The 12,425-nt window shown below is 53.7% G+C and overlaps 2 protein-coding genes across 16 annotated transcripts in view; one reads left to right on the top strand and one right to left on the bottom strand.

Moving 5' to 3' along the window:
- Positions 1-1,297: 1,297 nt before the first annotated feature.
- Positions 1,298-10,377, top strand: CD74 (CD74 molecule). 2 transcript variants are annotated; one of them, XM_022590143.3, is made up of 9 exons: positions 1,298-1,481; positions 5,425-5,597; positions 5,803-5,876; positions 6,420-6,482; positions 7,252-7,347; positions 7,623-7,710; positions 8,740-8,931; positions 9,424-9,486; positions 9,757-10,377. In XM_022590143.3, the coding sequence occupies exons 1-9, from the start codon at positions 1,405-1,407 to the stop codon at positions 9,765-9,767; spliced, it is 837 nt and encodes a 278-aa protein (XP_022445851.1). In that variant the 5' UTR covers positions 1,298-1,404; the 3' UTR covers positions 9,768-10,377. The 2 variants fall into 2 exon arrangements, with proteins under 2 accessions (XP_022445851.1, XP_022445852.1); XM_022590144.2 differs by lacking the exon at positions 8,740-8,931 and having other exon boundaries at positions 1,311-1,481.
- The window catches only part of TCOF1 (treacle ribosome biogenesis factor 1), a 40,762-nt gene continuing 38,615 nt past the window's right edge, over positions 10,279-12,425 (bottom strand). For 13 of the 14 annotated variants that reach the window (XM_089909550.1, XM_022590125.2, XM_022590127.3 and 10 more), the window contains one exon: positions 10,279-12,143. The gene's annotated coding sequence lies outside the window, so the exon portion shown is untranslated. The remainder of the gene's footprint in view (positions 12,144-12,425) is intronic. The other variant, XM_022590126.3, reaches the window with a different exon arrangement.

Raw genomic sequence — 12,425 nt, 5'->3', positions numbered from 1 at the left:
CTATTATGAATTATGGTGCTATGAACATTTGTGTATCCACTATGAAGTTTTTGTGTGGATACGTGTTTTCATTTCTCTTGAGTAGATATCTAGGAATGGAATTACTGGGTCATATGTAACTCTGTATTTAACTTTTTGGGAAATTGCCCAATTGTTTTCCAAAGTAGCTGCACCAGTTTACATTCTTGCCAGCAATATATGAGTTCCAATTCCTTCACATCCTTGTCAACACTTGTTATCTGTCTTTTTGATTATAGCCATTGTGGTGGATGTGAAGTGGTACTTCACTGTGGCCTTGATTTGCCTCCTAATGACTAATAATGTGGAACATCTTTTCATGTACTTATACCATAAATTTGTTCATTTATTAATGAAAATTTAAACACACACACAAAAGACATAAAGATTAATAAAAAAATATGGTCTACAAGCCACAGATAGTCAGAAATAAAACCATGCCAACACAGTTAAACCTCCCCTGGGTACCCTTTCCCAGTCCCTCCTCATTCCCTCCCTGTAGAGGTCCTTGCTTTCATGAATTTGAACGACACAATTTGAGCATCAGAAGGCAGAAGGGTAGAATGGTTAAAATCATGGGCTGCAATTCCTGGATGCACGATCCTGGGCAAACATGTAGCCTCTCAAAAGCCTCAGTGTCCCTATCTGTAAATGGAGATAATAAAATAAAACAGCCCTCAAAGGGTTACTGTAAAGATTAAATGAAACAAAGCAAGCAAAACGATTAGCACAGTGCCTGGCACAAAGGAGGGCTTGGTAAGTGGTGGCAAATATTAGTACCAGAGCCTTAGAACCATGGACTCAGGTTCACAAAATGCTTGAGTTAGAAGAAAGCAGAGGGAACAGTGAATCCAACTTTCCTCCTCCATTTTGAGATGACATAACTGAGGACTGAGAGAAGGAGAGAAACTTGTCTAAGTTCACAAAGGGGGAACAGCCCCTTTCTGCACCCACTCATCTATAGGTGAGAGGGGAGACAAACAAAGCATTTTGGGTATTTTTTGCTTCAAAGTGATTTCCTGTCTAGGGCGTGAACATTTGCCTGTTTCTCAAAACATCCAAAGAGCCTTATGAATCCACAGGTCTGCCCAGAAACAAGTGATGAGGGCCCTGGGCAGCCAGTGGAAGCATGCTGGCCTTTCCACCTGCCTGGGGGACCTCCCCCTACTCATCCTGCCCCCTTAAAGGCAGCTTTGCTCAAGTGGGGGGTATTTCCAGCTTTGCGGCTTTCACTTCCACTTCTACTAGGTGGGCGGAGTGCCCTCCTGTGGACGAATCAGATTCCTTCTCAGCCCCAATTTCAAGAGGTGAGCCAGGGGCTCAACGTCCTAGACAGGCAGGAGGCAGCAGCAGCAGCAGGAGTGGGGAAGACCAGAGGCCGGAACCATGGAAGACCAACGCGACCTCATCTCCAACCATGAGCAGGTGCCCATGCTGGGCCAGCGCCCCGGAGCCCAGGAGAGGTATGTGTGAACGGCAGGAGAGAGCACACAGACCTTGGGCTGCACAGAGTACGCAGGTGCTACAGGAGGAGCAGTAGACCGGGAGTCAGAAGAGGCATGGACTTGGGCTCTGACCCCAGTGCTAACTGGGTGATTTTGAGCAAGTCTCTAGCCCGCTCTGGGTTTCAGTTCTCCCTCCTGTAAAGTGAGGGAGCTCCTCTAGGACAGGGGTTTTAACTTTCTATGCATCATGCACTTCTCTTCTGAAAATCAGGAGAGCTCTGGACTCCTTCCCCAGAGCTTCACACAATATCAGCAGCTTCAGAGTCCCCTGAAGCTGGGCCGTGAGGCCTCGGTTAGAAATTTTGGACCCGATCTTGAAAATAGTATGGATCCTAGATGGAGAAGTAGATTTTCTAAAAGAGATTGGTAGAAGCAGCTCATCATAGAGGAGTTTCCCCCTAGTTACCATAAATTGCTATGTGTGTTTATATCAAGGGAATTATAGTTGCAGGTGTCTGTAGAGTAGATGGAGACCTCCTTTGCCATCACAGGAGGGAATGAGAGATGTTGGAGGGGGATCAAAAAAGGGTGAGGGGGTCTCTGGCTAAATTTCTAGAAGGGACTGTGGGTTGATGTGGGTGGTACCCTGCCTGTGCCCCTCTCCCTTGCAGCAAGGGGCCAGCACAGCCATCCAGAGGACCCCTTCCCAACTCCAAGATGGCCTCATCCATCTGTTCCCCTGAAAAGAAAGGGCGTGGTTAGAATGCAGCTACCCTAATGCCCCTGCTCCCCCAAATAATTCGCAAATGACAGGGACCTACAGTTGTGATGTCAGCTGTTGCCAGGCAGAAATGGGTTTGGGAGAGCCTCTCCGAGGTGTCATGAGGAACTGCATACTGTGGGACAGGTAACTAGATAGAGACCTTTAGAGACCATTTTCACAGCCTGTGAAAATCCTGGGGAATCCCATGGTTAGGAGGGCCGACTCATGAGGGCTGGATTCTGGTCCAGGTTCTGCTACTGTCATGTGTGACTTGTATAAATCAGTGTCTCTCTCTGGGTCTCAGTAGTAGTAATAACTACGACAGGAGTTATGATAATAGTTCCTATTCACTGTATACCTGTCACCAATCTTCAGTCACTGTTAGTCATTACTATGGTTAATTTTGTGCCAGACATATAACTAAATGCTAAACTCAATCGTAATTCTCTTAGAAACCCTATCAGTTGGGTACTTTTTTTTTTTTTTTTGCGGTACGTGGGCCTCTCACAGTTGTGGCCTCTCCCGTTGCGGAGCACAGGCTCCGGACGCGCAGGCTCAGCAGCCATGGCTCACGGGCCCAGCCGGTCCGCGGCATGTGGGATCCTCCCAGACCGGGGCACGAACCCATGTCCCCTGCATCGGCAGGCGGACTCTCAACCTCTGCGCCACCAGGGAAGCCCAAGTTGGGTACTTTTATTACTCCCATCTTTACATAAGAGAAAGTTGAGACATATCAGTAAGTGACTGACTTAAGTTATCGCCGCTGCTGAATATTGGAGCCAGAATTTGAACCCCAGGACTAGTCTGATATCAAAGTTTGAGTTTATTCTACCATCTGACCTCCTTCTAGAGGCACGATTTGCAGGGAGGGAAGATGGGTCCCCCTCTGAGCTCAGGCCTCCCAGTGAGCTGCAGACCCAGCATGGGCTCAGTGAGCAGAAAGGGTGCCCCCTCATCAAATCCTTGTCTAATTTTCCTTTTAGTTCAATTACTGCTTCTAAAAACTGTCCTGGCCTGTTTTGGACCCTTTTGTGGACACTTCTGCCTGGCAACATTTGTAGTTCTGGTTGGCTAGAACCAGTTCTGGTTGGCTCCCGACTTTGGCCAATTATTATTACTAGTCAAGAAAGAGGCAGTAGAAAGGAGGAAGTGAAGAGAGGGGTGACAAGGGCTTCCCTGGTGGCGCGGTGGTTGAGAGTCCGCCTGCCGACGCAGGGGACGTGCCCCGGTCCGGGAAGATCCCACATGCCGCGGAGCGGCTGGGCCTGTGAGCCATGGCCGCTGAGCCTGCGCGTTCGGAGCCTGTGCTCCGCAGCGGGAGAGGCCACAACAGTGAGAGGCCCGCGTACCACAAAAAAAAAAAAAACAAAAAAAAGAGAGGGGTGACAAGAATTGGCCTTTGTCTAGAAGCAGGAGACAGGCAATCAAGATGCATAGATAGGAAGGCATCCAGATGCTCAAGTTAACTGTTAACTCCTTTGAGATTCGTGCTCAGTGTTACCTATGGGGTGCTAACCACACGCTGGGTATGGAGTCGAGAGTTTTACCCCCGCTCTTGTTTTATATAACAACCTTTGAGTAGAGTAGATGTTCTTACCTCAAGTTACTCACTCAGAGAGGTTAGGTGGTGACTTGCCCCTGGTCCCCGAGCTAAGGGAGTGGCAGAACCAGGATTCCAATCCAGGTTACATGGTCTCGTCTTCATTATGACTCTCTAGAGTCTCAGGCCTTATGAGAAACTGAGGTTCAGAGAGGGGATGGCGGGAGGCAGAGCTGGGGCAGACTGGGTGTGGGGCTGCTGAAGGGGTGAGACTGTAGAGCTTGAACTCAGGCAAGACCCAGACTTGGGTGGACTTTTCACCACTTCAGAGGCCAGGCCACCCCTGTTCCTTGGGAAGGCCAACGAGTAGGATTCGTTTTCCCCTCCTGTCGGTTTTTCTCCTTTTCTCCACACAGGCTTTTTACTTTCTCCTTTCAGAATAATAATCCCTTGGGCTGGGCCTTGGCCCAGAAATCACAGAGGACTGACAAGCAGAGAGCCAGTGAGAATGAGCCATGTCTGTGATGTCATGAGTTACTAGGCAGCAGGGTGTTCCTGGAGGTTCCTAAACTATCCTTGCTGATTGCTGGAGTAAGCAGGGTGCAGTCTCGTCCTCAATTTCCAGTGGGGTCCTAGTAGTTCTACCCCTGGGGTAGGTGGGAGAAAACAAACCGGTCAGGAACTCTCAGGGTCCTGGGGTAGGATCCTTACTTCCCCGGGACGTAATATTTACATGTGCCCTCAAAAGTGTATCCAAGGCCAATAGCTCCAAGGGCTGGCTGAGGTCCGGCCACCCCTCCCTGTGCAGCCAGCCGGTCCAGAGAGCGTGAGACGTTCTCCCAGGTCATACAGGCTCAGGCACCAAAATCCTGCTGAGATACGCCCCGCCCTGCTCCCTAACCCCCATCCCCGGTAGATATTACCATTCACAATACTTCTGTGGTCGCAGACAGATCTTACTTCAGATGATGACCAGCAAATTCTAGAATTGCTGATGTGAGAGGTACCCATGAAACAGGCCCAGAGAATGGCAGAGATGTGCTCAGAGGCACGGGGAGTGTCTTGGGCAGAGGATGTATTCCCACAGGGGGTGGTCCCTGGCCCTGCTCCAGCCAGACATTGTCTGATGCACCCAACCCACTCCTAAAAATGGCAAGGCCTCACTTCTCTTTTTCAGGTGGGCTGCATGCTCTGCTGTCCAGGCCCTACTTCCTTCCTTCGTCTCTGATTTCACTACAGGGGTTGGGTGCATAGTGGGGGCTGCCTGGAGGGCAGCCCTGATCCTCAGGAGATCCTCTGGTAGAGGGAACCTGGGGAGACCCTCCACCTCGACCCATCATTGCACAGGTGGGACCAAGGTCTGGAGAAGACAAGGCACTTGTCACCGCTTCTTCCCCACGCAGCCCAGGCCCAGGGGCAGCTCCAGGATTTCCAGCTGGGAGGGCTATAGGGGCAGCACTGGTTGGAGGTAGGGGGTCAGGGGAACGTCTTCAAGCTGTAGGTTCATAGGCACCTGTTTGTGTTTAAAGTGTGTGTTTGTTAGGGGTAGCTGAGGGCCGAGGGCTGGAAATGGGAGGCACACTCCCCACTCCCTGCTAGTCCTCGGGGCAGCCACCTCCGTGGACCCTCTTCTGACCTATCTTCCCCGCCCCCAACAGCAAGTGCAGCCGTGGAGCCCTGTACACAGGCTTTTCCATCCTGGTGGCTTTGCTCCTGGCTGGCCAGGCCACCACCGCCTACTTCCTGTACCAGCAGCAGGGCCGCCTGGACAAGCTGACAGTCACCTCGCAGAACCTGCAGCTGGAGAACCTGCGCATGAAGCTTCCTAAGTGTGCGTGCCCCACCTCTATCCCCACAGCCCTCACCCCCCCGTCCCTCACCTCAGAAGACCCCTCATTCCTGCACCCAGCTGTGCCCGCTGTCCCTTCTCTCTGGTCTGGAATTCCAGCCCCTCATCTGGGTCTGAGATCTCGGTCCCCGGAGCTGAGTGCCCTCTTCCCTGGGGCCACGCTCACGCTGTACCTTCTGCCCCACAGCCGCCAAGCCTCTGAGCAAGATGCGGCTCAGCGCCCCGATGCTGTTGCAGGACCTGCCCATGGAAGGCCCGGAGGTAAGGCCAGCCCCAGGGCGGCGGAAGAGGGAAGGAAGCATTACCTAGCCTGGATGGAGGGCGGGTGCCAAGGGACAGGGGAGGACAGCTGGCCCGGGAAAAGTAGAGCTGGAGAGGGGGTCCTGACTGCTGGGGGAGGAGGAGGAACTCCAGAGGTGGGGGAGGAAGGAGCCTCTTGGGGCCCTCCCTGGGAAGAGGGCTCAGTCCTCCACAACTTACAAAATACTTCTCATTTCCCAAGCATCTCACAGTCCCTCCTATTCTCAAATCCCTTGATGTCATATATGGATAACGTTTCTGTTCACTGAACGATCTCCTGTCCACAAAGCCTTGGGCAGGAAAGCTTATGCAGAGTTGACGAATAGGATATTGAGGCAGGAAGGTAGTGACTTGCCCGAGCCCTCACATTTGGAGGTGGCAGAGGTGGGCCTGTTGAACATCTGGGAATCCACACTCTCACCCAGACCCCAGCTGCTGGCTCTGCTCTAGGGCCCCTCCTCCATGGGCCAGTGCTGGGAAACACCCTATTCCTTCCTTCCACAGCCCATGCAGAACGCCACCAAGTACGGCAACATGACGCAGGACCATGTGATGCGGCTGCTCCTGGTGAGTGGAACCTGGCCAGGCATCCCTGAGCTCCTGCCCCATCCCCGTAAGCCCCCAGTGAGGCTATGCTTCAAGACCTGCGCCATGCCTGGCTCACAGCAGACATCCAATATGGGATCACCAGATTAGTGAAGGAAGACAAGTGTGGCCCTTAAATGTTATATGAAGTCCAGACCCGCCACTCCCCGTTTTGTGTTTGGGATGGAGAAACCAAAGCCCAAAGTCTGGAAGTGACTTGCTGAAGATGACTGTTTTTTCCTTCCCAAATTTTTGCTGCATGTCTACTCAGTGCCAGGCACTGTGCAAGGCTCTGGACCCACAATCGGGAGCAATCAGATCCAGCTCCTAGTCCCACGGAGATCTCAGGCTAGCATGGGAGACAGACAAGTGACCAGGTGATGAGGCATGTGCACGGGGCTTTGTGAGGAAAGAGGCCGAGAACCCAACCTAGCTGGGCGGTTGGGATGAGGTCAAGGAAGTCCTCCTGAAGGAGGTGAGACCTGAAAGATGAACAGGAGCCTGCAAGGAGTAGAAGACTGAGGGTTATTGGTAGAACTGGGCCTGGAACTGGGTCTCCCAACTCCTAGCCCTGGGGTCTTGTAGCTGTGTAGCCGTATTACCCAGACCACTTCCCCTCCCCACAAGCTCCAACATGCTGAGGTCTGGGGTCCAGCCCTCAGAACGGAAGACCAGGGGAACATGGGCTGCACATTAAACCTTGCCTGCCAGGAAGCTTTTTAACCTTCCTTCCTGCCTTGCTACCCTGCAGAAGGCTGACCCCCTGAAGGTATACCCGCAGCTGAAGGGGAGCTTCCCAGAAAACCTGAAACACCTTAAGGACACCATGGATGGCATGAACTGGAAGGTCAGCAGCTTCCCCTGCCCTGGTACCCTCCCTCTCCTGACATCTAGAGCAGCCCTGGGAAGAGGCGGGGTGAGCAGGGAAGCCATTCTCAGGAAGCTGGAGGCGGCTTACCAGCACCTAGAAAACCACAGCCATGGAAGGGTGACCAAGCCCTGTGGGGTCTCTAAGGAGGAACCAGGCTCCCGCTGGCCCTCCATGTCTCTGTCCCCAGGGACAGAGTCAGGCTGGGTTGGAGAGGGCTACTGAGCCTGACTCTCTGCCTTTATCCCCATTAGCTCTTTGAGAACTGGATGCATCAGTGGCTCTTGTTTGAAATGAGCAAGATCTCGCTGGAGGAGAAGCCTTTTGAAGTTCCACCAAAAGGTAGAGGGAATGGGAGCCTTGGGGAGGCAGGGTTTCTGGGAGCTCCCTCAGGGGTAGAGCCTTAGGCACTCCCTGATCCATGCACAGGACTCTCCCAGCCTCTCAGCTCTCACTCCTGTCTCTCCTGCCTGCTCTTCTGGGCTTGGCTGCCCCCAGCCCCCATCCTGTCTGGGGTACCGAGTCCTCCCTTCAGGAGGTGACCCTCATTGTGGAGGATGGTACTGCACAAGGGGGCCTGGAGCAACAACCACCCAAAACATCCCAGGAGTCATGGCAATGACCTTCCCCACCCAGCACTGCACCCTGCAGGTTCCCGTGAGAGGGCTGGGCTCATGATTCTCACCCTTCAAAGGGACCTCTCCCAGGTCACACAGCCAGCAGGTACTAGATAAGAGGGCCTTGGGGTTTTTCCATGTCATGGACAGTGTATACCAGGGTTTTCAGCCCTAAAGCCTTTATGGGTCCTGTGTTCTCATCCTGGTGCGAATCTGTTGTGTGACTTTGGGCAAGTCTCTTCCCTCTGGGCTTCAGTTTCAGAAGTGGAAATCAACGGTCCACCCCTCTCTGGGCCTCAGATTCTCCATCACAGAGTCATAGAGGGCACACTGGATGCGATCTCGACCAACTCCCAGCTAATGTCTGAATCCCCTCTATAACATCCCCATCACATAGTAACCCCCACTTCTACTTGGATACCCCCAGTAATGCAAGCTCAGACTTACCAAGGTGTCCATTGCTTTTCTCTAGAAGTCAGAATCACAGGTGCAATTCTAAACTTTAATAGGCATTGAGTGTTCGAAGAAATCATGTTCTGGGATGAATTAGCCACACAGCCATTCACTTCCTCTTTGATCCTGGACCTTGTTGGTTCAGGCCTCAGTTTCTCCATCTGTGCAATGGGTAGAGCAAGTACAGCCATTTGGACAGAAGGCATTAGGCCCACAGCAGTGGTATGTGGATCTCTGGTTCTGCTGAGGCCCTGGCCCAGAGCTTGCTCACTCACTGTGTTCACCATGCCTGTCGCTTCAGTACTGACCAAGTGCCAGAAAGAGGTCAGCCGCATCCCTGACATCCACCCGGGCATGTTCAGGCCCAAGTGCGACGAGAATGGCAACTATATGCCGCTCCAATGCTATGGGAGCATCGGCTACTGCTGGTGCGTCTTCCCCAACGGCACCGAGGTCCCCCACACCAGGAGCCGTGGGCACCATAACTGCAGTGGTAAGCAGTGGCCGCTGTGCCAGGAGCAGGAAGGACCAGGAAGGCTGAGGGGCAGGAGGTCTCTCCTGGCGCACCTGGGGCCAGGACACTCGAGGTGACAACTCCTGGGGGGTAGCCACTCAGCCATGCATCCACCCACCTGTGCATTCCTTATCTGTTTGTGCATTTATTATTTCTCTCCTTTGCCCACACTCATCTACTTACTCATTTATCCTTCAGTCCTTCCACTTTACCCATCCACGCATGCATCCAGGAGTCGCCAGATCCACCCATCTGATTTCATCACCCCCTCCTTGGCCTTGCTAATTCAATTCCCCGGCCGCACCTCATTGCCGCTTGCAGCCATACAACAAGCATCCTTCCATTCATGTCTGTTCTACCAAGCACCAGGCTCGTGGCGAGGTTGGGCAGAACTAGCCCACCCAGGCCCCTTGTCAACGGGTGAGGTAGTCTGGGCTAAAACTAACAAGTGGACACTGTGCTCCTTTGCAGACCCACTGGAAATGGAGGATCTGTCGTCTGGGCTGGGCATGTCCAAGCAGGATCTTGGTCAGGGTAAGGGCCCCTGCAGGGGATCTGGTCCCTAGCAGCTTACCCCCCGAGGGGCCTACTCCCTCGTGGGTAGATGACCCTGGGCCATTCTCCAACACCCATTTCACAGATGAGGACCAGGGTTGGGGGTTTCAGGGGCTATGACGGTCCGTACTTGTACCCAAGCGGGAGGCAGTGGAGGGTAGAGTCCTCGACTGCTCTGAGGCCACAGGATGCTGGGAAGGGGCAGCAACAGGTGACTCCAACCCTAACCTGCTGTGTCTCTCCCCGCAGTCATCCTGTGAGCACAGCAGACGCAGACGCCAGCACTCAGCCAGCCCTGCATGGCCACAGCTTCCCTGGCCCCCTACCCTAGCCCCTCTCCCTCCTTTACACACCCCTCCCCTTGCCGTCTCCTACCCTGCACCTCATTCTATGAGACTCTGGCGCCTGGCTCTCCATCATCCTCGGACACATCAAATCATCAGAACGGCACAGATTAACAATGCAGAAGGGCCCTGCTGCTCAAAACCCCATCCACTAGCAGGGACATAAGGCCCGGGGAGATGGACCATGAACCAGGCTGACCCCCACTTCTGACACCACATGGTGCTCCAAGATCTAGGCCCATGGAAGAGGTGGGCAGGTGTAGGGAGAAGGGATGGCACTGACCCAAGCCCCAGGACGGACACCTCTGCTGTCCCCTCCCCCATTGGCCTCGGCCTTCCAGCCCGTTTAACTGGGGGGGAGGAGCCACCCTTTTCCTCTCCCCAGCATCACCCACCCAGGAAGAACCAGCCTCTCCACCCCCAGCCCCTCCTTTCTACCAACCCCCAGTTCCGTCTGCGCAGCCAAGCTTGTCATCGGCCCTCAGGGCCACGGCGCCTGTGAGAATAAAAGGTAGTGAGTAGAACACTCCCAGTTCCTGGCTGCTCTGTTGGGTCCCGTTCGTTTCCCCGAAGGGGGTGAACTGCAGACCTTGCATCCTGTGGTTTGGTGGGAGGACACAGCCCGGAGAGCCCAAATACAGATGCCTGTGGGGCGGGGCCGGGCCGTGGGGAGCGGGGCTGCAGTCTCTGGACGCGGACACGCTTGGTCTCCATGTTCCACACACGAGATACATTCCCTGCTTCCAAGAAGAAACAGGCTCTTGCCCACAGTTCTTTAAGCACAAGCTCCTCTGGGTCCGGCTTCTCACGTCCCCATTTTCTTTTCTATACTGAGAACAGTACAAGTGTGATGACAGATGGCAACAACATGGGCCCTTGTGTCGGGATCACCAGGGAGTGGCGGCTGTGGAAGTGGGGGGCCTATGTCCTAGTTAAGGGGCGGCCGCTGCAGTGCCCCAGCTGCTCATTACCAGGAGGAGCAGAGGCCCCTGTGGTCAGATTTCTGGACTTTTCAAGAGGAGCCCCAAATGAAGAAGTTAACTGAAATCTCTATTTCTAAGTCTGAAGACTTGCTGTGGGTCAAAGAAGCCCAACAGGACACTGCTCTGCGGCCTCTGTTCTAGATCAACACACTTAAGGGGAGAGAGGCTCCCTGGGGGAGGGCCTGGCCCAGGAGCCCCAAGTTAGGGTAAATGTGGATGCCACCCTGGCTCTCCCAGACCTCCCCAGCCCAGTGCTCTGTTTCTGCACGGCCTCTTGCTGCCTTTAGCAGAAGGCTAAAAGCCTTGGAGCGGACTCCATGACCTTGGGTGCTCCACACTACTCTGGGCTCAGGGAAGTGGCCCTCTGCATCACTGGCCATCACAAAGTCCTGCGGACGCCACCCTGACACACCTTTCAGGTTCCTCCACTTCTTGCCTTCATCATCGCAGAACCTCTGTTGCCTAGACACGTGGACAACTCAGTCCTAACTGGGCTTCCTGCTCCTACTGTCCCTGCCAGCTACTCTCCACCAAGTACCTCAAGAGAGCCTGCCCGCAGCTTGTCCTAACTTCAAAAGGTGACTTGGAAGACCCCCTTCCATTTCTTGCTTCTGGGTATCTGCCTGACCTACCTACCACAGCAACCAGCCATGACCATGCCTGAGCTCCCCCTTAGCTTAGATGCCACCTCCTCCAGGAAGCCTTCCCCACCCCAATTCAACACCAGGGCCTTTTGCTGAGTCTCCTTCTCTGGCAAACAGTGTGTCACTCACCACAGTATCACAGAGCCTTGATACACGGTCAAGAATAAACCCTGAGCGATGGTTTGTTCATCTGCCAAGTGTCAGCCAGACTCTCCCTTCCAAGAATCAATCAATTGCAAAACGTTTGCCCCAGATGCAATGGGAACTTGCACCTTTCCTTCACGTCTTTTATTTTCTGAGTTATTACAAAAAACACACAAACAAAATGGGAGAAAACTGACAAAAAGGACAAAGCCTCAGCATAGCTGGAGACCAGGGGCATGGAAGGAGTCGCAGGCTGAGCCTCACTGGGTCTGCAGGGCAGAGGTGGCAAGTCCCGAGACCTCTGGGCATGTTGGGTCTGAGAAGGGAGGGGCAGGTCGCTTAAAAAATATATATATGTATTGTACATGTCCATACGAGGCATCCTTTGTCGGCACAGAAGTCAGGCCAGGGTCAGTGAGTGGAGGTCACGGGAGCTGGGCGTGGTTCCTCCTCCCGGGACCAGCCTTTCTGCAGGGCTCACTGGCTTGGCCAGCACGGACACCGCAGCTGGCCATCATCTTCTGGGGAAGGAGGGGAAGTTAAAAATTCAATTCCAACCCTTGGTGGGCAGAGGGAAGAGGCACGGGGCTGGCCACCGCTTGGCTAAGAAATCCTTGGGAGAAGGAAACGTCAGACTTCCTGACCTGTTTCTCCACCAAGGAGAACAAACTCAAAATCTGGCATCTCCTATGCAGGGGAGGGGCATTAACTAACCACGGTGGATACTTGTCAGTGCTGACCATGCCCCAGGAACTGGGCTGAGCGCTTTAGAGCTTAATTAACTGCACTGAATCCTCACTACC

This window comes from Delphinapterus leucas, chromosome 3 (genome assembly GCF_059928025.1).
Source record: "Delphinapterus leucas isolate spDelLeu-1000000601 "Yukka" chromosome 3, BTC_Dleu_Yukka2, whole genome shotgun sequence".
Classification (NCBI taxonomy): Eukaryota; Metazoa; Chordata; class Mammalia; order Artiodactyla; family Monodontidae; genus Delphinapterus; species Delphinapterus leucas.
The sequence above is the reverse complement of the archived record's forward strand: the minus strand, read 5'-3'. Positions and strand labels throughout refer to the sequence as shown.

What these genes read in the sequence shown, in the direction of transcription:
- CD74 (XM_022590143.3), top strand. Translation starts at nt 1,405, where the DNA reads ATGGAAGACCAACGCGACCTCATCTCCAACCATGAGCAGGTGCCCATG. An exon ending in TGCCCATGGAAGGCCCGGAG is followed by an intron (nt 5,877 to 6,419) that starts GTAAGGCCAGCC and finishes TTCCTTCCACAG; the next exon opens with CCCATGCAGAACGCCACCAA. An exon ending in TTTTGAAGTTCCACCAAAAG is followed by an intron (nt 7,711 to 8,739) that starts GTAGAGGGAATG and finishes CTGTCGCTTCAG; the next exon opens with TACTGACCAAGTGCCAGAAA.